This window comes from Pungitius pungitius, chromosome 21, assembly GCF_949316345.1.
Source record: "Pungitius pungitius chromosome 21, fPunPun2.1, whole genome shotgun sequence".
NCBI lineage: Eukaryota > Metazoa > Chordata > Actinopteri > Perciformes > Gasterosteidae > Pungitius > Pungitius pungitius.
In genome coordinates this window covers 15,644,167-15,671,765 of record NC_084920.1, presented here as the reverse complement: position 1 = coordinate 15,671,765, position 27,599 = coordinate 15,644,167, and the positions used below count along the sequence as shown (strand labels likewise).

Here is a 27,599-nt window from a genome sequence, read left to right as displayed (position 1 = left end):
TGTGAGCCAAAGAGAACAGGTTCCCATTATCACTGTCTGCACGAGGAGCTGAAAAGGGGCGGTAATGGCAGCAATGGATACCGGCATTATATTTTTTTATACTCCTTTTCATTTTTGAAAACATGAACCTGAAACGCCGAAAACTTAAAATACTCTGTGGGAGTGTCTATAAGACCATGCATGACACAATATTAAAATATAAATTACAACATCATGACTTTTAATGAAATGGATAAATTCAATGGCTACAATAATTTCTGCAGACATGTTGATATGTCACAGCAGGACAAGTGTGGTAATTGCAGTATTTAAAAGACTTAACCACTCTTGATAATCAGTTATCATTTATTTAGTGCAACGTGACAGGACATCTTCACAGCGGGTTAAACCTCTTCTACGCCCTAACAAGAATATGCCTAATGACCGTGAAGGTCAACTAACCCTCTTGTGGTGTGGAGTGGTACTGCAGGGGAATCATAACAAATATCAGGATACCACAACAAGCATGCCATTTTTATAATAAATGGACACATATTTAGTGTTTAGAGTCTCAGGTCAATTCGTTTTTAATGAAAACACCTTTTCTTTTCCTGCAATGAAAAATAATGTCTCTTGTCAAAGGTGTTTAAGGCATGAGTCAAATTCATATGAGACATGAAATATATCAGTGATTTGTAGACCATTTTCAGCATTCAGTTAGAAAATCATTTGACACTCCTCTACACGAATTTCAATATTTTAAAACTTTAATTACTTGTTTTAGTTGATATAATATATTCTTAAGTCTGGTCCATCAAGCATAAATCCTGTGACACAACCAACATGCTCAAAGTAAACACTTTCCATTTAATTTGGGATTTTAATTACCGCAGTCACGTTGAACAGAAAAAAGACATAAACGGAACACGTCAGGACAATATCCATATAATTAGAATGTGATTTTCACATAGGAACCATTACATTTGTCCAAAACCTTATGACATGTGTTCTGCTTTCAATGACAATATAGTTTCACCTTTCAAATACCCTCAAAAGAACAGAAACCAACAATCTCTTTGACCATGGAATCTGGTGTTTTCGCATTATACAATCTGTTGCTTAGAACTGCAGCAATGCAATTAATCCAGCAACCGAATTGAAATTAATTTCCCGCTGACATACATATGGTTAGTCTAACTTTGAACTGTGACATGTGACAAATGTACGCATAGGAATGGGGCACATAGAAAATGGTATACTTTTGCTCGTTGAACTTCCAGAGGCCATCCTGTAGACCATGCCTCGATTAACAGTGTGTAAATCAAACCTGAACCAAACAGGTAAAAAACTGTAAATATAGCAACGTTATTTAGGTTGCAAACACCCACACATACAATTGGTAACCTTTATGCTTTTAATTTAGCCACGTACAACTGCTGTTCCCTAAATAACTCAATTATTCATAGTGATGCGGATTGAATTTAAAAAATGAAGAAAAAAAAAATAGAAGCAGTGCTCCTGAAAATAAGTCTCTGCATGATGTTGGATTAAGGAGAGACAGTGAGAGAGAAGTGTTAGAAACGCATCACATCCTCCAAGAATCCCATCAGGCCAATGCAATATGTTGGAGCGGCCCTTTCATGCTGCTGACATCCAGCGTTGGTTTTACTCTTTCATCTGCAGTTCTCGGCCCTTCTCCGTGGTCTCTCTGTCTCTCCTTGCGACCGGCCCCCGCTGTATCGCCCAGAAGTCGATCACAGGTTCATGTTGGCCCCGTCCGCGTCTCACATCTTGCCAGGTGCAGGAGGCATCATGCCCGGCATCCCACCAGACATTCCAGTGTTGGGCCCCAACAGGATCTGGAAGCCAAAAGAGACGACCGTTCAGGTTGCGCTTCAATGCACTCAAACGGCACAAAAACAAACTAGAATTTTACAAATCTCTGTTAATATGGTGGTCCCTGTGTTTGTTGCTGTCTCTCATTGACTGGGGACCATGCATGCACACAAGCACTCACCTGTCTCTGCTGTTGTAGCTGCTGCTGCTCCAGCTGTAGCCTTTCCGTCTCAAACACAACTGGCAGCACCAAGATCATGAAGGAGGTAGTACCGACCCACAGCGCAGAGCGGGAAAAACTGAAAGAAGTTAAGAACCTGATGAGATTCCGATTCTTTTTTTGTGACACTCCCAGGTATGATGTAAAGGGTTTGGTTTAGGAAATTAGCCTTCAGGGATTTAGAATGCATGACTGTTTGGTAAAAAAAAAAGGCAGGACCCCTGGCTGCTGGGATCAGGGCTACGACTTAGTAGTTAATCTCTTGATCCACTGGGCTACAATAACACTCTGTATACATTCCTGCAGTGAGACACCAGATCTACCTGTAAAACTTCTTAGCCAGGGACACGGAGCATTGTGCGGAGACTTCCGCAGCGGTGCGAACTGTGTCTGGGAACATCTCCGTCAGGCCCCACAACCTCTCCATCAGCGTCTCATCCAGCTGGAGGACACAAGCACAAACAGCAGAGGCGACGCCTTCGATTACAGAAGAAACCAGACTATGCACTCAAGCAGCACATCTCATGAATAAACAAAATGAATCCATTCATTTATAAACTTGGGTGTATGTAGCTTTTGCTAACATGTTGGTTTGGCTGCTGGTTAACCGATACATTAACGTATATGTTATAACGAAATTACTAATAACGGTTTGACCGTTGCGTAGGCTCCCGACAGCCAACGGACTCCTGCGGGGTTTGTCAACCCAGGTGCTATTTCATTAGCATCGGTGTAGCCGTTTTAGCTAGCCATGCTAAGGCCAGGAAAGAACAGAGCCAATCAATGTTGTCATTTTTTTCCCCTTTCAATTACAATTCCCAAGTACCCCCAGAAGGACTAGGCACTAACATCTTCGTCTTCGTCGTCGTCAATCTCGTCCTCGGGGGGGCGAATGGACACCGGGCCCGCGGCGGGTGAAAGCTCCTCTATTTCAGGCATGTTTGTGGCAAGCCCCGCTCCTCTCTGTCGGCCTGGATCAGCTGTGCGCGAGGCGGAAACGTTACGAGTAAAAAAAAGAACCGACAGTTTGTTTTGGGGTATTTTTATGGAAACTTCCTACTGGCTTTCACCAAAAGCTAATGCTAGGAGGCGTGCATCTGCTCAACGACGGTCCCTAGGTCACGGAGGGAAAACGTGAGGTTTGTCGGGCACGATTACGACAGCGGGGCAGGGGTCGGTTTGGGCTCCGCGCGGAAATGAACTGCGCCCCCTGCCGCCGCGGATGTCCCACCGCAGCCTGCAAGGTTTCCACCGTTTGTCACGAATAAACTCACGAAGAATTTGAAGAACACACACCAAAAGTGGACAAAGCGTAAGCTACATTATTCGGATGGCAATTAACGAAAGGGAGATATCTCATTATGGCTATGGGTGTGTCTATTTTGTGTTTGGTGTGACCAAAGTTGCCCCCGGTTTGCTGCTGAGTGGTACTTGAGTAACTGTTAGAATATCTAACACAATATATATATATATATATATATATATATATATATATATATATATTTACATTTTACCTCGTGGGAAAATATTCCCCTGAAATACAAGGCTTCCAGCAACATTGGGAAAACAAAAGGATGGCAATCTGTTCATGTATAATGCAGTTTAGAGTATATTTTCCCCTAATCCCAATGTTGAAAATAATAATTTAAAAATACATTCATGCGTATACTTCAATTAAGCGTACCCTCAAGTAGGCTGTTCTTCGAACATGCTTTGTGTTAAATGGATTTTCATTACTATTTTTTTTATTGGCAGCTACATACAATGAGGGGAAACAATAAGATCTCCATATAATGTGAAACTAAATAAATGGTAGACCACCTATACCAGGTTTTCTGTCATATAGCAGAAAAATTGCATTTTTAATTCTTTTACATCAAAAGCAACACTTCTACTGTGATGTTTTTGTGGGTAGGGTGGGTTTTATCTTAAGCACTTGTTTTTGTTGTTGGATTCTCCTGGTTTTTAACTTCCCCATAAAATAGCTTTTATTGCTTGTGTCAGCCAAGAGTGACTAAATCCATTCCCAGGTTGTTGTTTTTTTAAACCTTTTCTTTTTTTTTCTTCATAGAAGTTGCTGTGGATAGGGAAAGGGGGCTGGTCATGGAAAAGTTCTGGGACGCAGGGATTCCTTGTTTACATCCTCCCGGAGTACGCCGCGGGGGCGGAGTTGGACCCGCCCTCATTCTTTGGACCTGACGTCATTGTCGCTTATGTTTTTTTGTGAATGAAAGAATCCAACCTCAGAGAGCAGCGGAGTAATTCCGGGAAAAGGCGGACTGACATTTTGTCGCCAGCGTCGCGTCGACCCAGCAGGTAACTGATATTTATAAAAAATATGAAACCTTTGATTATTTCCCCGGAATGCAGTGGTAGTATTTAAACACTAGACGACTTCTTTTCCGCGGGGGACTTGCCAACCAACCAAGGACAAGTGAGCAGGCAGCTGTTTGCTTTAATCTGCTTTAGGTTAGCTCGCCAGAAGCCGTTGGTGCTAGCTGCTAGCTAACACTACTAGCATGTTTACGATGAAGCTGATCATTCAACTTCGTATTTATCCCCCTAGACTTGTAACGCCCGAGGGCCATGTGACGTTATGGGTTCCTTTTTTTCAAACCGTATGTTCCAAAACAATTTAAATGGATTATTTAAAGTCCTGCTAAAATGGATGTCGAGGGCACTCGTGATGGCTGTTTACTATAGCAGCAGCAGCGCAGCAGCGCCTCCACCTCAAGCTGGCCAGCTCCTATCCGTATAAGGAAAAGGCTGGATTCTGGATGTAGCTAAGCTACATATTAATACCACAACGTTACATACGTCCAATCTGTATTATAAAAGATATTAATGGTGTTTGACTTTACACCCTTCCCCCCTCCACCCCGCTAACTAGCGTTAGTTGTAGCCTACGTTCACTTGTTGCGTTCCAACTCGGGTGGCTGGGAAGTACGCGGTCTCAGGCGACATGTACACCACGGGGTGGGCTAGTCCGCGGCTTCTCCTCCTCCTCCTTCTGGTGGTTTTTTGTTGGTGGGACTGGGTGAACGCGTTATTGCTGAATCACCGTGACTTGACGAAAACGGCGGTCCCACGGGGTGGTGGTGGGGGGGGTTCACCGCCGGCTGCTCGGACAGCCACTGCTCGAGCCAACCCCCCCCTCCAAGACCACCACACACGCACACACGGCGAACCGTACCGTGCTTTATTGGGCTCATACGGACCTTCGGTTACCGCGAGGCGGACCGTTAACGCCCATTTCTACTATTATGAAGTCACGTTTCGCTCACGGAAACTAACGTTATATTCCGGTTCTGTAAGTGACCTCATGTGTGACTTTTTCTTTGACTAGTTTCTGACTCAAAGAGAAAAGCACATGTTGTAGACTCGATGGTTCAGAGTGCTTAAGCAACACATTACATCGGACGCCTCGTTTATAGAGGCGTAATATCCACTTGTATAAAGGCACCCTTCTGAGACAAAAGACCCGACTGCGTCTTCCCAGGTGTGTTGTGACAGGTTCATAAAAGAAGGCGTGAGAGCTCAGTAACAGAGACCAACTCAGTCAAAGAGAAAATGCAATGATGCAAATATGAAAGTTCACACTTTCACTCTCCGAAAGGCATGTGGGGAACCCCCCTCCCTGTGTGGTTTGAGGATGTCAAACTTAATTCCTCTCTAATGTCACAAGATGTCCTTTCCAAATACAGCAGACACATGTCATCATGGTACCATGTGTTCCTATAAGGAGGGCCTCTGTCTGCCCAGTGAGCCGTCGGACTTTAACCCCACTCAGCGACATTTGCGAGCTGACCTTAAGACCAGACGAGGAAGTCCCCACGCGCTCTCTTTCAACCGCCCAGCGCCAAGAATTTCCAAACACAGACTTAAACAAACACTCCTGCCGCTGTTACTGGAAGCGGCCGTTAAAGAGTGCAAACCTACCTAATCCTTCCGCCTGGACCCTTTATTATAAGGGTTTATTAGTTTTATCAGTTTCAGCTGTGTTCTATTTCAGTGGTTGTTTTAATGTTCTCTCTCACTTAAATGTGGCGTAAACAGTGAGGCGTACACTCCACATCGGTTGCCAGACTTTTTCAAGAGGAAAGCTCTGAACCGTTGGTGTGGCGTTGACAAGAGGAAGTGTCGAGGGGATCGGTGAGGACACCTGCTTTGAGCAACCACGGGGCTAACGCGGGATAACTTCCTCCTCGCCATTCCATCTGACTGATGGCGTGCAGGCGTGTTGACTTACAAAAACCTCCTCTTCCTTTTTTAACGTGAAGCCGCGTGTGTAATGAGAGAGCAGCGTTTGGAGAAGCATGAAAGGTCTGCGGCTTCTCCTTTTCTCTTTATCGTGCATGACCGACTGTCTTGTGAGCGGATGGTAAATGTCAGAACAGATCTGAACCAAAACAGCATCATTCACAAGACTCCATGTCATAACATACTGTGTGTGTGTGTGTGTGCTGCTTCTGTTCTTTCCACAGTGTCTGTATCTGTGTTGACTGGTGTTTGGAGAGGCTGAAGACAGTCGGATCATGACATCAGAAAGAAACAGCAAAGCCCTGAAGGTAACGGTCACGTGACGTACAAAAGGGGGGGGGGGGTGAAACATCATCTCCCTCATTCCCCGTTAGACGTTCTTTAATGCCACTGCCTCCCCTTTCTCCTCCTCCCCTTCTTCAGGTGAAGCAGGAGTGCGGCGAGAACGTGCCCGTCCTGTCGGACAGCGAGCTCATGTCCCTCACGGTACGAGAGTTGAACCTGCACCTGCGCGGCATGTCCCGCGACGAGATCCAGAAGCTGAAGCAGCGGCGCCGCACCCTGAAGAACCGGGGCTACGCAGCCAGCTGCCGGGTGAAGCGCGTGTCCCAGCGCGAGGCCCTCGAGCTGCAGAAGACGGAGCTCCAGCGGGAGGTGGAGCGGCTCGGGGCGGAGAACGCCGGCATGAGGAAGGAGCTGGAGGGGCTCGGCGCGCGGCTGGCCGCCCTCCAGAGGTTCGCCCGGGGCCTGGAGGCCGGGGGGGGGAACCTGCTGGCCACGGCGCCGCGCCTCAACACCGCCTCCGTCATCACCATCGTTAAGAGTCCGCCGCAGCCGCAGCCACAGAGAGATCAGGAGCCGTCCTAGAAGGAGCTGCTGGACTGGGTGGAGGGGGGTGGGATGCACAACTTGCAATGCAAACAAACACACACAGCCATATATATATATATACACATACTACACACACAGACACACACACATGCGCCGAAGAACAGGAACACGACTTCAGTAGGAAAATACTAAGCACTTGTCTGCGTTGGGCCTCGTTCACAGTTTCAAATTCCTTAGGACTTGCGTAAGGAGTCATTCATTCCTGTGTGACGCAGAGTAGTACTCCACAGCCAGGCCCCCCCCGCCCCCCCCGTCAGTTAGGGAGAGTGCGTTGGCTGATATTTTCATTTGGTTCTGAATTCTGTTCGGCAAGATGCAAACAGGTTTAATGTGAACGAGGCGTGGAGCACTGATGGGCTCAGTCCACACACACACACACACACACGCGCGCACAAAGACCCTCACACTGACCCTCACACTCAGTCCCCGGTCCACAGGGGGCCTAGACGTTGACTTACTGGACTCTGACTGAAGCCGTACCGACCCCACCAGGGCTACTGTACACGCTCAAGGCTAAACGAACCCAGCTGTGCTGATCGTGCAAAAACAAAAAAACCAATCGGTTGATTGTGCAGCTTCCTCCGGCTCTCCGCCCCTGTGCAACAAGATGTCCTGAAGTCTGAGTCATTCGCGTCTGTTAAGTCATGCTGAGTTGGCCAACCTTTGGGTTACTTGAGGGGGGGGGGGGGGGGGGGGGGGCACACAGATTTTGAAAAGCCAGCGTGGCCATGCGGTTCAGGGGCGAAAAAAAAAAAAAGGTGGAGAGACGCAGAGTTTGTGAGTCATGCATTTCCTTCCTGTCCATTGAGTGACTTTTTCTTCTTTGTACTTCCTACCTGCTCCGAGTGGCTTCTGACTGCTTGTGGACGCGTTGGTCACGTTAACGCAGTGCCTTCAGGGTGTGTCGGGGTGAGACGAAGGCCGGCCCCCCCACCAGCGAGCGGGGTGAGGGCGGACCGTCCACCGCACATTTCTTTATTTAGGCTTCCTCTGAATTCTCTTTTGTGAGCCGTGATCCCTCACTGCTCATTTCACAATCCCAGGAGTGCAGTAAAGTCGCTGCAGTCTGCTTGTTGTTTAGTTTCATATCTGCTAGACTCCCAACGACAGATGTTGGGTCACTTTTTGCTACCAACGTGTAATAGCGGAGTCGCATCTGGTAGGAATTACGCCCGAGCCGATGCCAGCCCTCCACGTACATTCCCGTCTTGTGTTCTTATTTGTAATGTTTGTACGTGCCGTTGAGACGAAAATGTTGAGTGACATTTATCAGAGATATATTCTATATTTTATTTGTATTTAAAGGTAGATGTTATGAAAAGACAAGCTAACGAGTGCTGTGATGTTGTGTGTGTCCAGAAGTACTTATGACTAGTCCGGGGATATTCTCACGTCTAATTATTGTGTTGTGTGGCAACAATGATTACTTTACAAAATGTTAATTATTAGCGAAGTAGAAAATATGCTCAAAGCCAATGGCCATATTGCTGTATGACGATTTTTTTATTTTTGTTTTCTTTCCCGTGTGTGTTCATGTGCTGGCTTGTCATAGTGGATTCTTGGAGGGATATTATTTTTCTATGATAATTTGTATGTTATTTGGGGGAAGAATTGAGGTCACTTCTGTATTGGCCGGCTGGGCAGATCTGCAGGACGTGAGAGGAAGAGGTGATGAGACGAAGAGGAGGAGGAGACGGGAAGGTTCGAGGAGACGTCGAGTGATGGAGAAAGAAAGTAGGCAGGGGGAGGGAGAGCGGGAGGGAGGGAGGGGAGGAGAACGGTGGCGCTTTATTCACTTGAAATGCTCCGTCGGTCCCGTTTTAGCCCAGATGTGCAGGCATGCGGGGGGGGGGGGGGGCACGGAGTCTAGGCCACTGAATAGTGCTAGCAATATCATTTATAAGCAGGCATCGTAACACAATAGACCGTGTCGACCAAGATATGAGGCATATATTTAGCTATATGAATATCAGTGTGGCAAAGCATTTATTCCCAATATTTTAACGTCTCACATCTGTCAAACTGTGCTGGATGTTTTGTAATACTTGCAAAACAAAAAAATGTTTTTTGTATTTATTACCTGTATTTTTTCTATTGTGAAAATTTAAGTACATTGTCTATTTTATATATTAATTATAATAAATGTTGTACATATTGTACATAAAATGGTGTGTTTGTGGCTCGGATCGGACCAGCAGAGAAGAAGGGTATCGACAGGACGTAACAAGTTCTCTCTGGACTTTATTTATAACGCAGGATGAAATGTAGAGGCTTTAAGAAGTGACGCTATTTAACCACCAATTGTAAATAAACCTGTGAAAGGGGGGGGGCTCGTCCACCGACTCCTTATTAGGGTGATGATGCCCTTCAGGTTGAGCTTTTGCACACGGCCCTCCTGCACACTTGTCCAATGGCTTCCTAAGCCTTGCGTGTGGCATGTGTCGCCCCCTGGTGGATGCGTTGTGGAAGTGCACCCACTTGGTCTTCAGCTGCGACTGCATCATTTAAGGGAAATTAGATCTTTTGGTGAACGGTTTCGTTGGGTGGAATTTTGTGTTGCATCTTTGTTTGGTCCAACCCAGTAACGAATTGAAAAAAAGATGTTCAGTGGTAAAAAAAAATAATCACAAAACAATTATATGAAATGTTATTTGGTTCCATATTACATTACATGTCATTTAGCTGATGCTTTTATCCAAAGCGACTTTTTGCATTTTTAACCCATTTAGTTAATTTTAGGGCCAGGACTCGATTTAAAAATAAAAATCTAATTAATTAGAGGCTTTGTAATTAATTAATTGAAATTAATCGCATTTTAATTGAATAAATATTTGACCTGAGAACAGTGAGAAGTAATATTTTTCACATGGATTTTTATTTTTGTTTGTCAGCGGACAAGTGTAGAAATAGCATATTTAGAAATATAGTACTTTCAGAAATTCAGGTAGCCTATAGGTAAGTAGACCTTCTGTAAACTATGTTTTTTAAGTAGACCAATACTTTCAAGTACATTCAGAACATTGGTTATTTTTTCAGACGTGGACTTAGTTACCCTGGTCCTTAAACCAGTCCTCTGGTGCAGTGTGGGTTGGGTGTGGGTCCTTGTACGTCCACGCTAGCTGCTAATTGTGTTGCGTTGAGGTGATACTTGAGGCTCGATGTGAATTCCTTGTTGCACAGCTTGCACACAACCACGCTCTTATCGACGCTTCCATCCGTGTGTTTATTATAAGAAGATTTCCCATTCACGGGGCCACCCGACACGGTCTCGTCAGCTTCTTCGTTCATGTTCACTGTGGTTTGTTGTTGTCTCAAGTCATGGACGCTAGTTGGTGCTCCAGTATAATGGGTCCTCCGAAACTCATCTAGTGAGAAACGTTCCGCAGTGCAAAAAATAAGTGTAAAAATGCGTAAAAAATGTTCAATGTGTTATTTTTTGTGTAATTAATTAATCTTAATTCAAATTGTAATTAATTAATCGTAATTAACGCGCTCCCGGCCCTAATTTTAAATTAAACAAACAGTGACACTGTGAATCATGGTGAGTTCTGGTGTCTCTAGTGGAATCAAAGCTGACCTTCCTGATCCACATTTGGGATTTGATTCTCTCTCCTCAAGGTGCCGTGTGTCAAACGTGTTTATTTCTTCCGGGATTTATTCTCCACTCAGCTGAGGAGGACCCTCAGACTGGTTTAGCTCCATAGGGGAGTCGGTATGGATCCTCTCAATTCACACGCGGGCATCAGCACACATGTCGAAAAAAGTGAAATAAGGATCACAGCATAAAAGTAGTGAAATCAACTAGGGCTTTATTAGAAATGCCATTATATGACTTTACTTGACCTGCAATTCTATTATAACGGTATGGAACGGTTGTGGATTCCAGCCTGAGAATCTATGAGAATTGAGGTTGGATTCGAAAGCATCAACAGGTGTGTGGTGGAACAATGCAGGGAGATAGCAGGAAGGCTGAAGTGTGGAGGATCCTCAGTTCAAACCTGCTCTCTCAGAAGGAGGGTTTGGTTGCAGTCAGGGCTTCAAACTGTAAACTTTAGGTTTAGTAAACAATCCCAAGGTCTAATATGAGAAACGGACACAATGAGGCATGTGCTTGAATAGCACAGGGGAACAACTGAAGGGCTGCAGGCTCCAACCTGGTGTCTGAGGTTGGGAGTTCTTGGCCCTTCATGCAGACATCACTTCTGCTTTGAAAGAGTTTTGAGGTTTGAGTAGCAGTCTCAAGGTTAAATACGAGAAACAAAATTGTAATTGTTGCATGGTGAGGTAGTGCAGCACAAGAGCTGAGGAGCTACTGTCCTTACTCTATAGGTTGTGGGTTCAAGTCCAGTCTTGGGTTTGAGCCTTTGGCTTTACTTCAGGTTTGAGTAGCAATCTCAAGGTTAAATACAACAAACAAAGGGTTGGTTAGTGTGTGGTGAAGTAGCACAGTGGAAGAACTGCTGCCACAAGCCTGCACTGCACTTGAAGGTTGAGGGTTCAAGCCCAGATGTGAAAATATAATTTAAAAAGAGTTTTGAGGTTTAGCTCAAATGCTCAAGGTTAAATACAACAAACAAAGGGCTGGATAGTGTGTGGTGAAGTAGCACAGTGGAAGAGCTGCTGACATAAGCCCCTGCACTGCACTTGAAGGTTGTGGGTTCAAGCCCAGATGTGAAAATATAATTTAAAAAGAGTTTTGAGGTTTAGCTCAAATGCTCAAGGTTAAATACAACAAACAAAGGGCTGGATAGTGTGTGGTGAAGTAGCACAGTGGAAGAGCTGCTGACATAAGCCCCTTCACTGCAACTGAAGGTTGTGGGTTCAAGCCCAGATGAGGAAAAAGCATTTAAAAAGATTTTTGAGGTTTAACTCACATGCTCAAGGTTAAATAGGAGAATCAAAGTTGTCAAAATGTGACCAGGACTGGTAGTGTAGGGGTGCAAGCTAGAGCCCAGAAGCCTCTGTGCGCACCGCCAGTGGGTTCAAATCCCGCTCGTGCCAAGTCTTGAGCACACTGCCGCGGAGGTAGTAGTGGGGGCATTGTCCCCACGGTTGTTTCGGAGAAGTGAACCCTAGGGGTTATGCAGAAACACACGGCGCGTTCACTTGAGTTATGATGGCATTGTCAAGAATGATGAAGAATCTTTTGCTAATGAATTGAATTTGATGTTAATTGCTTTGCTTTAGCCTTTTAGCACTTATTAGCCATGCTACATAGCAGAGGTGGGAACAAGTCACTGTTAGGCAAGTCACAAGCAAGTCTCAAGTCATTGCCCTCGAGTCCCGAGTAACCCAGGACGAGCTGATGTCATGCTGAGATGGGTAAAAGGGAGAGAAGTAAAGATGAGCAGATGTGTCTCATTGAGTGGTCACACTGACATGAAACTTATTACAGCCTCTGAGGGCATTTTTCAAGACAATCCCATGTTTGTCTACTTCAGGGCATCCTGTGGACAACCTTAAACTGACAGTCTGGCACAGGGTGTAGATTTGTTTACCCTTTTTAGTGCATCCACCCTCCAATTCTCTGTTACATTCATATTCAACTCACTTGTGCCTTTACCAATGCAGGAAGGATGAATAGCATGGTTGATCCTCCAAGATGCACCAATCCGTCTCTGGGGCAATATCCCATTAGGATTTTTTATAAATGTCAGTTACCCAAAACTAAAAAAGGATTTAGGAAGAGCCACCATGTCCCTTGAGGGTTGAACCCAGATAAGGTTTAAAGTACAGAAATGTGGGGCATTTGGCATTAGTGACAGGGACGTGTAGGTTGCTCCATCTAAGATCATTCCAGTCATGTCATGGGAAAAAAAATATTGTGAAAAAAGTCAAAATATGTAGGGTCAAAAAATGTCACAGAAAAGATTTATTTTAAATAATAGGTAAAAATTATTATAAAAAAATATATGTAAGGTCAATATATATATAATATATATATTATTAGGGCCGGGACTCGATTAAAAATATTAATGTAATTAGAGGCTTTGTAATTAACGCGCTAAAGTCCCGGCCCTAGTTAATTTATTTTAAATTTTTGAAGCAGTGCATTCATTTAAAAGATCTTATAAACAGTTCACCACATGCTTTAAACTAAAACAAGCGGTTAACTCACACATAGCAGACTAAATATATTTTTATTATATTCTCATTTGACATGAAATAATAGCATCATGAGCAGCTTTATTAAAAAACAATGTGCGAAAAACCAAGCCATCCAAATAAAAACTAGATCTCTTTGTTCTCGCTCCATCTTTAGAGCTTATAAGCTTATATTCCAGCATACATCACTACGTGAAGGAAGCCCCTCACTACTGTTTACAGCAGTTCTCATAGATCTGAACATGTAGAGAATTATGTGAATTATGGCATTCAGTGTTTTTCAGCATTAGAATGCGTTTATTTAGAAAAGCCACTGTGCACACGGCGTGCAGCCCAATCGCTTCACGATGAACAGCGTTTATAAAAGAAGACTCTGGGTCACTCAGTCTGTGTATTCATGTCAAAATCTAACAGCCCAATTATCCAACAACACTAAGCGCCGACTAAAAATAGCCCCGCTGCTCCGGTGCACAGACGTGGCTTCTGTCCTATTTAAAACCAATATTATGTCAGGCACAAGTACAAATAAAAATAGACCCATATGGCCGCAGCCTTCGTTCCTCTGAGGAGAAACAAGCCACGGAGCGATGATGGGATTAAAAGGAGCGACAGACTGGTGCTCAGACAAAGCAGTGGCTTAAACGTGCAGGAGATGAACGGCCGCCTGCTGGCAGAGGCGAGCGTCCACCTCGGGCCCTCTGGCGTTCACGCAGAGCCACGGCGTCGACTCATCCAGGACCTCGAGGGCCCGACAGGACAAGAACCGGGTCGAATCAAAGTTACAGCCAAAGACGAAGAGCATCAGAGTGAAAGAAAATGCAATAGGTTTGTGTGTTGCAAAGTGGATATTTCGAATTTTAAAAAGTCAAACTTTTTGACTGAGTGGCTGAAACGCTTACAAAACGTCCAAAAATAACTTTTGAATAACAAAAAAATAAAAGCTCGACAAATTCCTCTCTCACACTCACACGTGACAAAATGTTTTGACCAGAGGAAGGGTTTCTTTCTGCTGAGAAGCATCTACAGTCATTAGTGACCTATATTCCTCTCTCATTTACCCAGTAATCCAGTTAACCTGCATTGTGGTCTTCACTTCCGAGTGAACAGGCACGAGCTTTAATCCCAAATGACTCCTGTAAAGCCTTCAGGCCCGCAGCAGATGTACTGTAGAACCTATAATCTGCTACCACCAAGATCAATAACTACATTGATCCGTACCACTGACATGAACTCAGTTTGTGGTTCAGATCCCACAATGCACCAGGCTCTGCACTTACATTCGTTACTCATTACGTTTTTTATGAGACTGCTATGAATGCATTTGCAAATCAATTAATGGTTTTAATTGTTGCAAATTCATTTGAAGATTAAAATTCACGTGGCTAAAACTCGAAAACGTTTATAAAACTTAAAAAGATATTTGAAAATCTAAAAACAAGAGGTGCTTAAAAACGTCAAACAATTCAGGTCCAGAAAAAAAAAAAAAATCCAGTCGGACAACAATGTTTCAGATCACCCCAAAACGTGCCAAAAAGGTCCGGGATGACTCCGTGTGGAAGAGTGTGACTCACACCAACACTTTCCAACCCAAACTCAACCTTCCTGCATAAAAAGACTGGGTGGAAACATGATGTTCATGCAGGAAAGTTCCTTCACCATCAGAGAAGCGAAGGAGCTGCTCTCTGCTCCCCGAGTCCACCAACGCGCCCCGGTCCCGGTCCCGGTCCCTCCGCTAGAACTCGTCGTCGGAGCTGAGCAGCAGCGTCTTCTCCGTGTCGCCGCGGGCGCCCCCGCCGCTGCCGCCGCCGCCACGGGCGCGGCTCACGGCGGCCGGCGCCCCCTGCTCCAGCGTGGACTGCTGGGTGTACTGCTGGTAGGCCGGGGAGAAGTTGTGGATGGCGTCCTGCACCATGTCGCCAGGGTTCATGGTCTCCTTCAGGCTGCTGGAGATGCTCTTCATGGGGGCACAGCGGCCTAGGGGGGGGGGGGGGGGGGTTAGAAGGAGGACAACACAAAATAAAAAGATGAAAAAGCAGAGAAAACAAAGGGAGGTGGGGGGGGTGAATGGCGATTTGAGCAGGGGGCAAACAGGATGGGGGAGGGGAAGAGAGGGGCTTTAGTGGAAGGGGAGGAGGGCGTGAGATGAAAAGACAGAAGAAGATTTAGAGGGTGCTAAACAGCAGGACGAAGAGGAGTGGAAGGGGGGGGTGGGGGGGGTAAGGGAACAGTGGATGTGATGTTGTGAAGGGGTTCAGTTCACATGGACGTGGAGGCAAAAGATGATCCAAACAGACACTAAATATTAATCCAAACCTCGGATTCACATGGAAGAAAAGAGGAGGGGGGGGTTGGAGCATTTTGAGTGTTCAACCTACCAAACGCTCCACATGTAGGAGGAGGTCCTTCATGGCACAGCAGAAAAGAAAAGACGCATAAAGATGGAGGTGTAGAACAAAGACAAGAGTGGAAATAATGGAGAAGAAAGTAGAAAGATGAAGAAATAACCCCCCCCCCCTCACCGTGTGAATCCAGGCTCTTGTCCATGTAGACCCGGTATGTGAAGGCGTGGCGCAGGGCCAGCGCCGCGAAGAACATCTCGATGCAGATGATGAAGTTCTGGTAGCCGGCGGCGACCGTCCCCTCGCCGACCGACACCTCCACGGAGCTGATCTGGGGGATGGCGCCGCACTTCTCCAGGATGGCCAGCAGCATGCCTGGGCGCACAAGGACACGCCGCTTCTCAGTGAGGAAAATGGGGGATGGGGGGGGGGGGCGTGTGCACGTAGGAACAGGAAGGCACCCTCTCACCCTGCCAGAAGGAGAGGAAGATGACCGACTTGACCATGAGGAACTTGAGCATGGGGCTGTAGGGGCTCAGCAGCCCCCGGGTGGAGAAGTAAAAGAGGAAGAGGGCGTACAGGGACAAGCTGACGGAGACGTTGTAGACGATGGTCACGTACAGGTAACCGCTGGCAACACTGTGGAGAGAAGAAGAAGTGATTTACAGGCTGGTTGTGGTAAAAAAGCCCAACCCCCCCCCCCCCCCCCCCCCGTGAGAGATGAATGGCTCCTTCCATTTGTCCTGAAATAAAAGCAGCCATCCACGAGTTACCGTTTTCTTCTCCTGAATGTTCATCACAGTTCATGAAGCACCGGTTTAAATTGACTGCTTTTATCTTCTCTTTTTGCACCAATCGGAGGCATGGCGTGGACCCCCAGGCCCCGCCCCTCCCCTCCCCTCCCCCACGGCACTCACTTGAAGTCTCCGTCCTTGTATTTTCCGCAGGCCTGCAGGACCACGGTGACGGCGGCCATGAGCGGTTTGACCACGCAGAACTGCAGGGTGGCCTGCTTACAGAAGCGCAGCAGGCCGATGGAGTAGGCCCTCCCCCTCAGGCAGCACGTCCCGTACATGCAGCTGGACCTGGTGGGACCAAGGTTCAGACTGGATGTTTGGGAGATTTGTTAAAGGGGGAAACCTGGTTCTTCATCAGAGGACATCGGAGACTCACTCGATGGGTTTCCCTCTGATCTCTGCCATGATGGCGCTCTCCCCTCCCAGGTACTCATAGCACAGGCTCAGGAAGTTGTAAATCACAAATGCTGGGGAGAAAGGAGGAGAGAAACGTTGTTGTTATCATCATCATCATCTCTCTTCAGACACCGTCACAGACATCAGGGATCCCTGACGTCGACCCACAGGATCCAGACGCTGTGGGACGTCGTGGAGGTGAAACCTTCAAGATCAGATGAGCTTCAACATGGTCCCTCAGAGTCAAACTACTGTCTTTGTTCCTCCAGTGAGCCTTAACTGGCTCACACATGCTCCAGTGTGACCTTCTGCTAAATCGTGGCTGGGAATTTGTCTCGGCCCTCGAGCTGCAACATCAGTATCTCAAACCTGACCCCGCGATGAGAGAAGGTCAGAAACACACACACACACACACGTCTCTTGTCTCTTGTGACCAGTGGATTATCTCCTCTGTGCAGCTCCAGTGAGGCTGATGACGGCCCCTAATCCTGTTAACACACTCCACTCTCATGACTGAGCACGTGACGCGCTGCGTAAAGGGTCACTGCGAAGGAAGTGCGAAAATGTGATACACCTTGTGTGTGTGTGTGTGTGTGTGTGTGTGTCACAACACTGATCTCAAAGCAGCTGATTCTTGTTGCCTCACACATCACAACGAGCCGTTTTTTCGCCGTTTTCGGGCTCTGACTCAAACACAACGAGACGATCGATGGCAGCTGGTTGGTCTCTCTCTCTCAGCCGTTTATCATTGTGCTCTTTTTCTTCTCTCCAAGGTCCCCGCCCCCCCCCCCCGCCCCCCTCCTTCCAGTCCAACTGGTTGCCACGGTGATACAGTAGGCCGACATACAATGATAATCTGAACTTTGCAGGAAAAAAAAGTTTGGCTGGGAGAAAGTCGTTGTGTCAGGAAGCCGTTGCTGCTGATGAGGAAGGTTTGTAAGGGCCGTTGCCATGCAACGAGTCGGGGGCAGGGCCAAGGTGCATTGTGGGAGGGTGAAAGACAAACAGGAGGAAAGAGAGGAGGAGGAGGAGGAGGAGAGGACAGTAACAGGAGGAAAAGTTGGAAGGTTCAACCGTACATAGAGATCTATCCTGACTTTATTCTGGAGAGGAGCTCACTGGAAGCACAGCTCCAAGATCCATAGATTCAAATCGCACTTCACTAAAAGTAATTAAGTAATACCAGAAACTAAAAACTCACAAGAGGAAAGTGAAATAAAAACTCTAAATGCAGTAAACTGATGAATAAATATGTGTCCAGTCAACGACACACGAGACCAGAACATGATGAGCTGTGGGAAGATGGGGAGGATTTTCAGTTTCTTTCAGCCCAGCTGGACCCTCGGTGGGAATAAACTGTTAAAGCGATTCTTATCTAATGTTGACTGGCTCCCCCCCCCCCCCCCCCCCCGTGCAACCATAATTACTCCCAGAGCAGCGTTCCAACGAACCAAGCAGTGTTCTTGTGTACTGTTCTGACAAAGCATTTCATCGATGTTTGCTTTGCTTGCTCCCCCCCCCCCCCCCCCCTCTGCCCCAGTTGTCCACTGAGTCGACGGCGTTGACAAAAAGCTGCATCGTCGCTGCTGCAGGTCACGGAGCGAGCGGCGCGTCCTCACCCTCGTAGCAGTCCCGGACCGTGTCGAAGTACACGTAGTACTGGTCGTTGGTGAAGAAGAGGAGGCTGAGCCAGGAGTCGAAGGCGTAGATGGGGACGATGAAGAGGATTCGCACGATGTGCCGCTGCTCCCTCGGGGAGGTGTAGAAACGTAGGTGCATGTAGATCTGGAGGAGACACAAATGACGTTTAGTTTTAAGGTTTAGGTTACATTAAAACATAAAGATATTGTGCTCTGTGAAAAGCTGCGTCTCCATTCTTACTTTGGCTTGTAGACTTGGGATGAGCCTGAACTAGAGGTTTAAATAAGACAGCAGGTCTACACGGTGGTTCTGAACAGAGCTTCATAAGAACACTCACAGGTGTATTATGTCTCTCAGTGACCTTAATCAATACGTCATCGCTCAGGAATGTGTGAAAGAGAAGAAACAGCTTTTCATCCACCTGGATCAGGTTTCACCTGGGCGCACACATGCTCATGTATCACAAACACCTGCTGAGGGATGTTGCCAGGCAACGCCTACCCTTCCCCGGGCCTGAGCAGGTGTGTGTGTGTGTGTGTGTGTGTCTGTGTGTGTTTGCAGCGCACAAACACCTGCCTGCTACCTGTGGCTTACGTCTTTGTGAGGACAAAAGGACAATCTGGGTCTCCAGCTGGGTAATTATGAACAGTTTAAAGATAAGAATGATTTAGCCCCGCCCCCTCCTGCTAGTTATGCGGCGTGGTCACCTGGTGACAGGTGAGGATGAGTGCGGTCCAGACAAAGAAGCCGGACACGGCCTGAGCCGCTGGAGTCATGAGGAAGATGGGCTGGTCCTGGCTCAGCAGCGGGGCCTCAGGGAGCCACGACATGTTGGGGCCCGTCGGGGAGGCCGTCGGCGGCGGGGGGGCGGGGGCCGCAGGCAGGACGGAGTCCTCCCCCAGCCTCTCTGAGAGCGGCACGCCTCGCCTCCACAGCTTCAACATCTGCAAGGGACACAGAGGGGGGGGGGGTGACTGTGTGCCCTGAACCCCGGATGGGGGGAGAGGAAGAAGCCAGAAGCACCACTAACGATGCAATGGGTCTGAGAGCTTGACGTTGAGGTGCAGAGAGGGAGGACGCACATACAAACACACATTTTAGATACGAATAAACACTGTTCACTGAACGAGGTGCATCCTTCATTCTGCCCCATCACACAGGTCACAGAGCCCCCCAACCGGACAATGACACACACACCACATGTGTATTTCTTTACATTCGCATCAGGTGATGTAAATGTGGCTGCTCTCACACATGACATCAGCAGATCTACGTGTCAACAGCATTAGCAGCAACACAATGTGCCTGAACGCATCTGTGCGTTTCATTTGAATGGTCAGTCTCTCACACACACACACACACACACACACACACACACACACACACACAGAATAAAATCAGAGAGACAGAGGGTGAGGAAGAAAGAAACGCAACAGATGGAAAGGGTTGATGTGGAGGGATGGGGGGGTATAAATTGGCCACATATAACACAGTTTGAAGAGACGTACCACTGCTGATGTCTATTCACAGATGGGCCTTTTTGTTATTTTCACCTGGGAATTGAAAAAAAAAAAAAAAAAGACAAGTTTAGAAGTCGGGCAACACAAGGCGTGGAGGTCAGGTGAGGTCTTTGTTCGCTCACCTCGCAGACCTGGAGATAAAACTCCTTTAGCTCCGTCAGACAAAGCCGCGACCCGAAAATCACCCTGAAAAATGCCCCAATTCCTCGTCCGAGCTGCACGGAACATCCATGTTGAGCCCTCGACGGACTCCCCCCCCCCCCCGGGTAAAAAACTCCCCCCTAAAGTTAGAGTCCCATGTTAAACGACTTCCTCTCTTTCACTACTCCTCCGTGCGTTCATATTGTCGAACCTCCGTGTTTCTGAAGTTTAAATTGCCGACTCCGTCATTCCTTTCTCCACTCGGCAGATTCCGGACCAATCCTCGACGGATTAACTCCAGGTCAGAGAAGCCCCGCCCACACCGGGAGGACGCGCCTGCTCCACCCGTTCAGCCAATCACGGGGCATTATTAACCCGGAACAGGGCGGGGTTTGATCACCGAACACTGCGCATGCGCGGCTCTATTCCCGGTCCGGGATGTGGGAGATTTAAACAATAGTTATTTGTTCTTTAATAAATAACTCAAGAGAAAAAAATGTATATATATATACATATATATGTGTGTATGGGATATATACTTTATTTAAACACATGAACAAGTTAAGTTGAATTTCAAGGATTTAAGAAGTGGCTGCCATTAACAAAATTTTAATTATGTACACAGACAAATCCATAGAAAATAGGGGAATATAAATTTAGTATCAAATAATAAATGTGAAATGTGAAAAAGTTTGCAATCAGTCAAAACAGAAAACTAGAAATCTGTATAAGCTGTGTATATTTTTATTGATTCAGAAAATATACACAAATGTCATAGTTATAAAGTTGAAGCATGGTAAAGAAATGTAGCGGACATCAGACTGCTCATCAGTCCGTCCTGACTGACATATCAACAAGAAGCGCTCTGTCCGCAGTGGGAACAAAAACACACACTTTTGGCGGACTCTAAAGGTCGGTGGGGCATCTTTCCCCATCGCAGTCAGGAGGTAAACAGTCCTCTTCTCTCCTGGCCACCGTCATCAAACTATCTGTCACATTCTGGCCAACGCTATTTACATTTTACATGTATTATAAAAGCAAAACTAAGGAGCTCGCTGGTTTGCCACCAAGATCCTCAAGACGAGTCTTTTCAGACCCGCAGTAACAAGCTGTCGTACCGAATCACACAATCTTCACTTAGTTCCCTTTCCACATCCGACCAGCATGTTCTCAGGCGAGAGGGCGACAAGTGTGCTGAAGAAAAGGAGGTTTTAAATCAGGCTCCGGCCTTCTGGTACCAATGAAACCCCCTCCTCCGTCTCTCAGGCTGTCTGAAGCCAGTCCAAAACACTAAGACAGTAACACGGAGACGGACACGGACACCGATGGACCAGAAGCAGCACCATCCACCACCAACACCACCACAAGCAGCGGATGTAGCAGGTTAACAGTTGCTTTGGATCACAGGTGTAAACCACAGTGTGTGTGTGTGTGTAATTAAGTCCATTTTGTGCACTTTCTGCTGTTTTTTTTTTTTTTTTTTTGCAAGTTGAGCCTCTGGGTCGATGTGCAGGTGAATATTATTAACGAAGGGGCGGGACCAGTGTGTGGTTTGGCCCGCTCCCACCTTTCCGGGCCACATCCCCCCAAAAAAGTGTCCCAAGCCAGTAGGGGGGGTGGTTTGTACCCGCCGGGTTGCATCACGCCAACTTCACCGCGGCTCTTCCTGGTCGCCACTGGACGGCCTCCACCCCCTCCTCCGAGGGCCCGAAACGCCTCCTCCTGTCACTCATGTTCTCATTCATCCATTTGAAAAGTAAAGGGTTCTTGATACCCTGCAGCTGCTGAACCACAAAGAAACAACAGCGCCAGAAGAGAAGCGACGTGTTACTTGTGGGTAAATGATGGGACCTTCTGTATTTATTGTGTAGAAGTGATACAAACAATACACTTGGATTCATTGTGACTTTGTTACCTGTTCTGTGGCCCAAAGCCCATTAGTTCCTACTGAAGACATTCATCTTTTAAACCAGGCACCAAACGCTGCTTGTTATTTGGCAAACGTCACTCAAGACTATTTTCATCAGCAGCTTAAATTCCCTCATGAGTATTTATTCATAAACATTTTTATATTTACAGCAGTGTCTGCACAGTAAATAGTTAATGGTGATGGTGGTATATGACTAGTTTTAGGACCGGAATGGACCTCCATGGCACCAATGAACGGTGCATTGGGGTTATTTACCTGTTAGTATGATATATATCAGCAATAAGACAAGACCACAGACCATTAAAACACAGATTTCTTTTACTTGGAGTTGTAATTACTTTTTGGGGATTTTCCGTCGCGGCTGAATGCCTCCGACAACATTTACATCCATCCCGGTTCAAAACGCCATTATTTCATATTTGTACCATATTAGAACACGATGGGCGCGCAACACTCATTCTACAAGGACACCTTTTTCAAATTCCTGAAAGAAGAAAACGTGAAAAACGTCTTTTTTAAATTTATTATACACAACACGTCTCCGTCTACTTGTCTATTTATTCGCTAAATGACTGTAATTTTCAGTTCTCATCTCTCTGAATCACTGCAGTTGTAAAAAACCATCTTTCTTCATGTCTATGAATGGTAAGGGTCAGAGGTCACCACGGACAAAAGACACGGACGGTTGTTCAAGCGTGCGGTTTGTGTTCGTACTCACCTTCGGCCCGGGAGTAACTCACTTTGCCAGATGTTCAAACGCCACACTGACCTGAGTGCGGGGGGGCAGATGTGAAGCATTGATCAGAGGCAAAAGACACCTGAGCACAACACCGTATTTACACGTTTACAGAAAAGTACGGAACCATTGGGATTGAAACCAAAGTGCTTTGCGTATGTGATTCTTTAAGGGTGTCATTACTGCAGGATGCCCACAGCGCCCCCCACCTGCGAGCCAGCGGCGCGCGGCGGGTCCTGGCGTGCGTGGAGCTCGGAGGCGGACACGTTGGCGGGGGCCCCGCGGTGAAGCCTCATGGCCACCTTCCTCTCCCGCTCGGCCCGCTCGGCCCGGCCGGCCTGAGGCGAGCGGTTACCTGCAGAAAGGCGAAGTGAGACCTCGGCACGTCTGTTTTAGGTTGGGGGGGGGGGCGGGGGGGATACTGACCTGACGGCTGGACGACCCCGCGAGCGGTCGGGTTGGAGGGAGCGGCGTCCGCCTCGTTCCTGACGACCCGGTTGGCCGCGGCAGGGTTGTTGGGACCGGGCTGCGGGGCGCGACCCCCGGCTCCCCTCTGGCCCCCCCCCGCTCGCTCCTCGCCCTCTTTCGCCTCCCTCCTTTCCTTCTCTCCGTCGTCTGCGGCCCGGCCCGCCCCCTGAAAAACGCAGAAGGAGCGGCGCTGCAGGTGAGGACGGAGGCCTTGGAGCCTCCAACCAACGCTGGAAAGGGTGAAGGCACCAAGACACTCGGGTCGATAATAACGAGATCGGTCCTCGTAAACAATGACGTCATCACCGGACTCATACGGGCCTGCGGTTCTGGACGAGCCACTCACAAACTTGAGCATGTTCCAGTCGAAGACGTAGTCGTAGGAGAAGCCCTGCCGGTGGAAGAGGTTCCTGAAGAGCTGCCTCAGGTACGAGTAGTCGGGCTTGTCGTCGAAGCGCAGCGAGCGGCACAGGTTCAGGTACGTGGAGAACTCGGCTGGGGAGGCACAGGGGGGGGGGGAGCCACGGAGCACGTGGGGGGGGGGGGGTGTCAAGCTCCTTTTTTTTTTTTGTGGAGATGAACGTCCTCTTTCTTTTGCCTCCGCTGCCCTTTACTCACATGGGTATCCCTTGCAGAGCACCTCGATGGGCGTGGACATCTTCTTCTCGCTGATGCGCTCGTACTTCTGCCTCTTGGTGGCGGCCTTGAGGCCCTGCCAGGGCAGGGAGCCCAGGTTGAAGTACATGAGGACGTAGCCCAGGGACTCCAGGTCGTCTCGCCTCGACTGCTCTGCGGAGGGGAGGAGACAGACAGAGAGACGGGCCAGACGGGCGTTTAGCGGGAACCCGCCCCCCCCTCTCATCCCCCCCCCCGGTGGCGTCCTGCGTGGCCTTACCGATGCCCAGGTGGGTGTTGATGGAGGCGTAGCGGGCGGTGCCGGTCAGGTTCTTGTTCTCCCGGTAGGGGATGTGCTGGTGCGTTCGGGCGTCTCGGTACTTCTTGGCCAGGCCGAAGTCGATGATGTAGACCAGGTTGCCCTTCTTGCCGAGGCCCATCAGGAAGTTGTCGGGCTTCACGTCCCTGTGGATGAAGTTCTTGGAGTGGATGTATTCGATCCTGCTGATCTGGATCGAAGAGGCGGGGAACCGGGATTTGGTTAAAAGAAGGCGAGTAACAGTTTTTTATGAATGCATAAAAGTAGCCCAGGGGTTTTTAGGTCACGATGCTCAGAGAGGGGACTGCAGATGGACACGTCTGCACTTTCATGAAGGACTCAAAGGACGTATTTAAATGGCCATTAGTGCCTCGCTATATGAAACCGCCTCATCGTCTCATCCAACTGACATTTGTATAAAATGGTCACATTTAGTCTACAACCTATTAGTCAGTTATGGACAAAAATCTTCTACACAGTGACCCCAAATACTCATCAGTATATTTATGTGTCCCACCTGGCACACAGCTAAAAAAAAAGAATGCTTCTGTTTGACAGAAAAAAAGCTTCTCTACAGTAATAGATTACTGCAAGTGAAATATCTGAGTCATAGATCAATAACCCAGCATTTCTGTAGACACATAGAGGCCATTTGGTATATTGGGACAGTCCAGATCTTTGCTATTGACCCTTCGGAGGGGAGTGAAGGAGAAAAACGGGAGAGACGACATTCGAGGGATTAAAGAGACTCACAAAAGACCAAAGGCCCCTGCGTCGAGGGTGAGGCCGTCTTGAGGGGCCACCGCGTCCCAGAATGCAATTGGATTTTAAGACAAAGAGCGTTTGGGGGGACGAGCTTCGTCTCGGGCCGGAAAACAAGCGTCAGACGTTTGAGGCGAGAATAATTCTCCCATTTTTCGAATGGGTTCCGCTGCGCTCCCGTCTCACAATGGCAGCATCACGGATCACTTCCCTCTCACCATCTGGTCGGCCAGCAGCAGGACCGTCTTCAGGCTGAACTTGCGGGAGCAGAAGTTGAACAGGTCCTCCAGGCTGGGGCCCAGCAGCTCCATCACCATGACGTTGTAGTCGCCCTCCGCTCCGCACCACTTGATGGACGGGATTCCCACTGTGGGGGGGGTGGGGGGGGGAAGCAGTGATATAGGTGGTCGTTGATTTTACCTGTAGGAGTGTTTATTTATTCTGGCCACTCGATCCATCCCTCCCACTTCTCCAACTCTGCAACTGAAATGAAAATCTTATCAAGCGGCCCGAGACACGAGTGCCTCTGGTTGGGAAACAGCCACCTTCCCCTTCATCGACATGCAGTACTCCAACACCTCAGCATCTCTCAACTGCCCTTAAATGTGCTAGATGGCCTCCTCTCTCTGAATACCCCTCACACTCGTCACCGCGCCTCCGAGTCAAGCTTTGAAACCCCCCCCCCCCCCCCCCCTGAAGCACATCTCACCTCCTCCCTGCATCATCTTGTAAAACTTGCTCTCGATGTGGAGCTGTGGATGTTTGGTTTTCACACATTCCAGCTTGATGGCTACTTCCTCTCCCGTGGCGATGTTAGAACCTGGTGGGAGACGCGAGGTGAAGGTACGACACATCAGCCATGCAACACACGAAGGGCCTCGTGAGCTGAGGAGTGAAATCGATTCAACGCAAAGCTCACGCATTTTGCTATTGGAAGAAGAACGAGGAACACGACACAAGCCGTCCAGATCCTCACCCAGGTAGATGTCTCCAAAGGATCCGCTCCCGATCTTCCTCCCGAGGCGGTACTTGTTCCCCACCCTCAACTCCATGGCTTCTGAGAATCCCACTGTTCAGTGAGGGAGTAAACACACACACACACACACACACACACACAGAGGTGTCATCAGTCAGTGCTGATCAATACAGCACAAGGACAGTGGTGCAAACTGCAGACTTTAAAAAGAAAGCACTGCACCGTGAAAGGAAAATCAGCGAGAGAGAGATGGGAATGCAAAGTGCAAACGAGCGAGGCGGTGACGTAGTGCACGACTCCACGACTGCACTTGGTGGGGGGGGGGGGGGGGGGGGCAAAACGTTGCTCCGCTTGCCGTTATGAAGTCACTTAAAACGTGAATGAAGACCTTCGTCTCCCACCCTGCCGCTGTCTGCTGGAGTTCGAGGCGAAGCGTCCTGCTGTCTGGGAGGACAATGCAGTGTTCAGTCCTCTGAGAACCCCCCCCCCCCAAAAAAAAACCAAAAAACAAAGCGTGCAGTTGCGTAACATGATTTACTCTCTGCTCCCGTGAACAAGTGATTCGCACAAACACTCAATTTTGGATTGGAGTCCCCTGGCGATCGTTCTGAATGAGTCATGTCCCCCCCCCCCCCCCATCTAAGGCCCTGTGTGGGGCCACCAAATCCAGGGCAACCGACTGCACTTAATACTGCACTGTAAGTACATGTGTTCCTTTTCTTTGGTGTTGGGGGGGGGGGGGGGGGCACTCGTTCCAGTCCACAGGGGAAATAAAGCAGAGCGAGACACTGCTGCACATCCACAGACCCCTCAGCTGTCTGTCAGACCCGCCCCCCCCCCCCCCACAATAACAACCCCAGCAAGGACGACGTGTATTTTCAGTGAGAATAATACTTCATGCAGTTGCACCCTATCTGGTGCAACTGCATGAAGGGGGGGGGGGGCTTGACGCGCCAACAAAACAACACCGACACTGACCATCGGATGTGATTCTCGTAGCCGCTCCCTCCGGATACGGGTGAGACATCTGAACAAGAACCCCCCCCCTCTATTTGGACACAAACACACACACGCGGCTCCAGACACCTTGACCCCCCCCCCCCCCCCCCGTCATCATCATCTCCCCCCTCCTCCTCCTCACCGGGTGACGTCCGGCTGACTGCGTCTCACTCAGGACCCCGGACAGCGAAGCAGGGCCCCATGTCCGCGGAGATCTTTGACCCGAAACACCCCCAAAAAACAGATGCACATATAAAATAAAATGTATATCATCGATATGAAGCAGATCCCAGTCTACGAGAGATAGATTCCCACTGTCACGATCTCCTTTTCCTTTTTTTTTGGAGGGAGGGGGGAAAAAATCCGCCGAAACCAGACACCGGGGTCCTTCTCTCTCTCTCTCTCTCTCCCCCCTTCTCTCGCTCCCTCACACCATTGACAACATCAATGATGTCATCCGTGGACTCGTCTTAAAGTCGCCGCGCTGCGGCTGCAGGAGGAAGCTGCTGCGCGGCTTCACGTCAGTGCGTCGCTGTCTGATCCGATGCTGCAGAAACCAACGGGTCACCTGCGGCAGGTGGGCTCCCTGCGGGGGGGGGGGCGCGCTGATGGTCGCGTCCAGGAGGAGTGTCCGCCCCCCCTCCCCTCCCCCTAGTGGTGCGGCCCACT

At 48.3% G+C, this 27,599-nt stretch overlaps 4 protein-coding genes across 8 annotated transcripts; 1 reads left to right on the top strand and 3 right to left on the bottom strand.

Annotated features, from left to right (window-relative positions):
- Window positions 1-728: 728 nt before the first annotated feature.
- tomm22 (translocase of outer mitochondrial membrane 22 homolog (yeast)) lies at window positions 729-5,125 on the bottom strand. 2 transcript variants are annotated; one of them, XM_062560050.1, is made up of 4 exons: window positions 4,943-5,125; window positions 2,359-2,477; window positions 1,997-2,114; window positions 729-1,838 (listed from the first exon to the last, which is right to left on the bottom strand). In XM_062560050.1, the coding sequence occupies exons 1-4, from the start codon at window positions 4,997-4,999 to the stop codon at window positions 1,764-1,766; spliced, it is 369 nt and encodes a 122-aa protein (XP_062416034.1). In that variant the 5' UTR covers window positions 5,000-5,125; the 3' UTR covers window positions 729-1,763. The 2 variants fall into 2 exon arrangements, with proteins under 2 accessions (XP_062416034.1, XP_037319628.1); XM_037463731.2 differs by lacking the exon at window positions 4,943-5,125 and adding an exon at window positions 2,885-3,212.
- On the top strand, window positions 4,196-7,862 carry maff (v-maf avian musculoaponeurotic fibrosarcoma oncogene homolog F). Its single transcript, XM_037463730.2, has 3 exons — window positions 4,196-4,351; window positions 6,520-6,603; window positions 6,719-7,862. Exons 2-3 carry the CDS (start codon window positions 6,571-6,573, stop codon window positions 7,160-7,162), a joined length of 477 nt encoding a protein of 158 aa, XP_037319627.1. The 5' UTR covers window positions 4,196-4,351; window positions 6,520-6,570; the 3' UTR covers window positions 7,163-7,862.
- Window positions 7,863-13,309: 5,447 nt separating this feature from the next.
- tmem184ba (transmembrane protein 184ba) lies at window positions 13,310-20,449 on the bottom strand. 2 transcript variants are annotated; one of them, XM_037464475.2, is made up of 10 exons: window positions 20,107-20,449; window positions 19,973-20,017; window positions 19,172-19,408; window positions 18,443-18,608; window positions 16,804-16,894; window positions 16,548-16,715; window positions 16,100-16,269; window positions 15,811-16,005; window positions 15,667-15,693; window positions 13,310-15,265 (listed from the first exon to the last, which is right to left on the bottom strand). In XM_037464475.2, exons 3-10 carry the CDS (start codon window positions 19,406-19,408, stop codon window positions 15,024-15,026), a joined length of 1,296 nt encoding a protein of 431 aa, XP_037320372.2. In that variant the 5' UTR covers window positions 19,973-20,017; window positions 20,107-20,449; the 3' UTR covers window positions 13,310-15,023. The 2 variants fall into 2 exon arrangements, with proteins under 2 accessions (XP_037320372.2, XP_037320373.2); XM_037464476.2 differs by lacking the exon at window positions 15,667-15,693.
- A 404-nt stretch (window positions 20,450-20,853) lies between these two features.
- Window positions 20,854-27,490, bottom strand: csnk1e (casein kinase 1, epsilon). Of its 3 annotated transcripts, none has more exons than XM_037464178.2 (11): window positions 27,073-27,490; window positions 25,932-26,024; window positions 25,665-25,775; window positions 25,174-25,322; window positions 24,155-24,383; window positions 23,878-24,048; window positions 23,606-23,754; window positions 23,218-23,425; window positions 23,001-23,146; window positions 22,774-22,824; window positions 20,854-21,909 (listed from the first exon to the last, which is right to left on the bottom strand). In XM_037464178.2, the coding sequence occupies exons 2-10, from the start codon at window positions 26,005-26,007 to the stop codon at window positions 22,792-22,794; spliced, it is 1,272 nt and encodes a 423-aa protein (XP_037320075.2). In that variant the 5' UTR covers window positions 26,008-26,024; window positions 27,073-27,490; the 3' UTR covers window positions 20,854-21,909; window positions 22,774-22,791. The 3 variants fall into 3 exon arrangements, with proteins under 3 accessions (XP_037320075.2, XP_037320076.2, XP_037320074.2); XM_037464179.2 differs by having other exon boundaries at window positions 20,854-21,906; XM_037464177.2 differs by having other exon boundaries at window positions 20,854-22,824.
- Window positions 27,491-27,599: the final 109 nt, after the last annotated feature.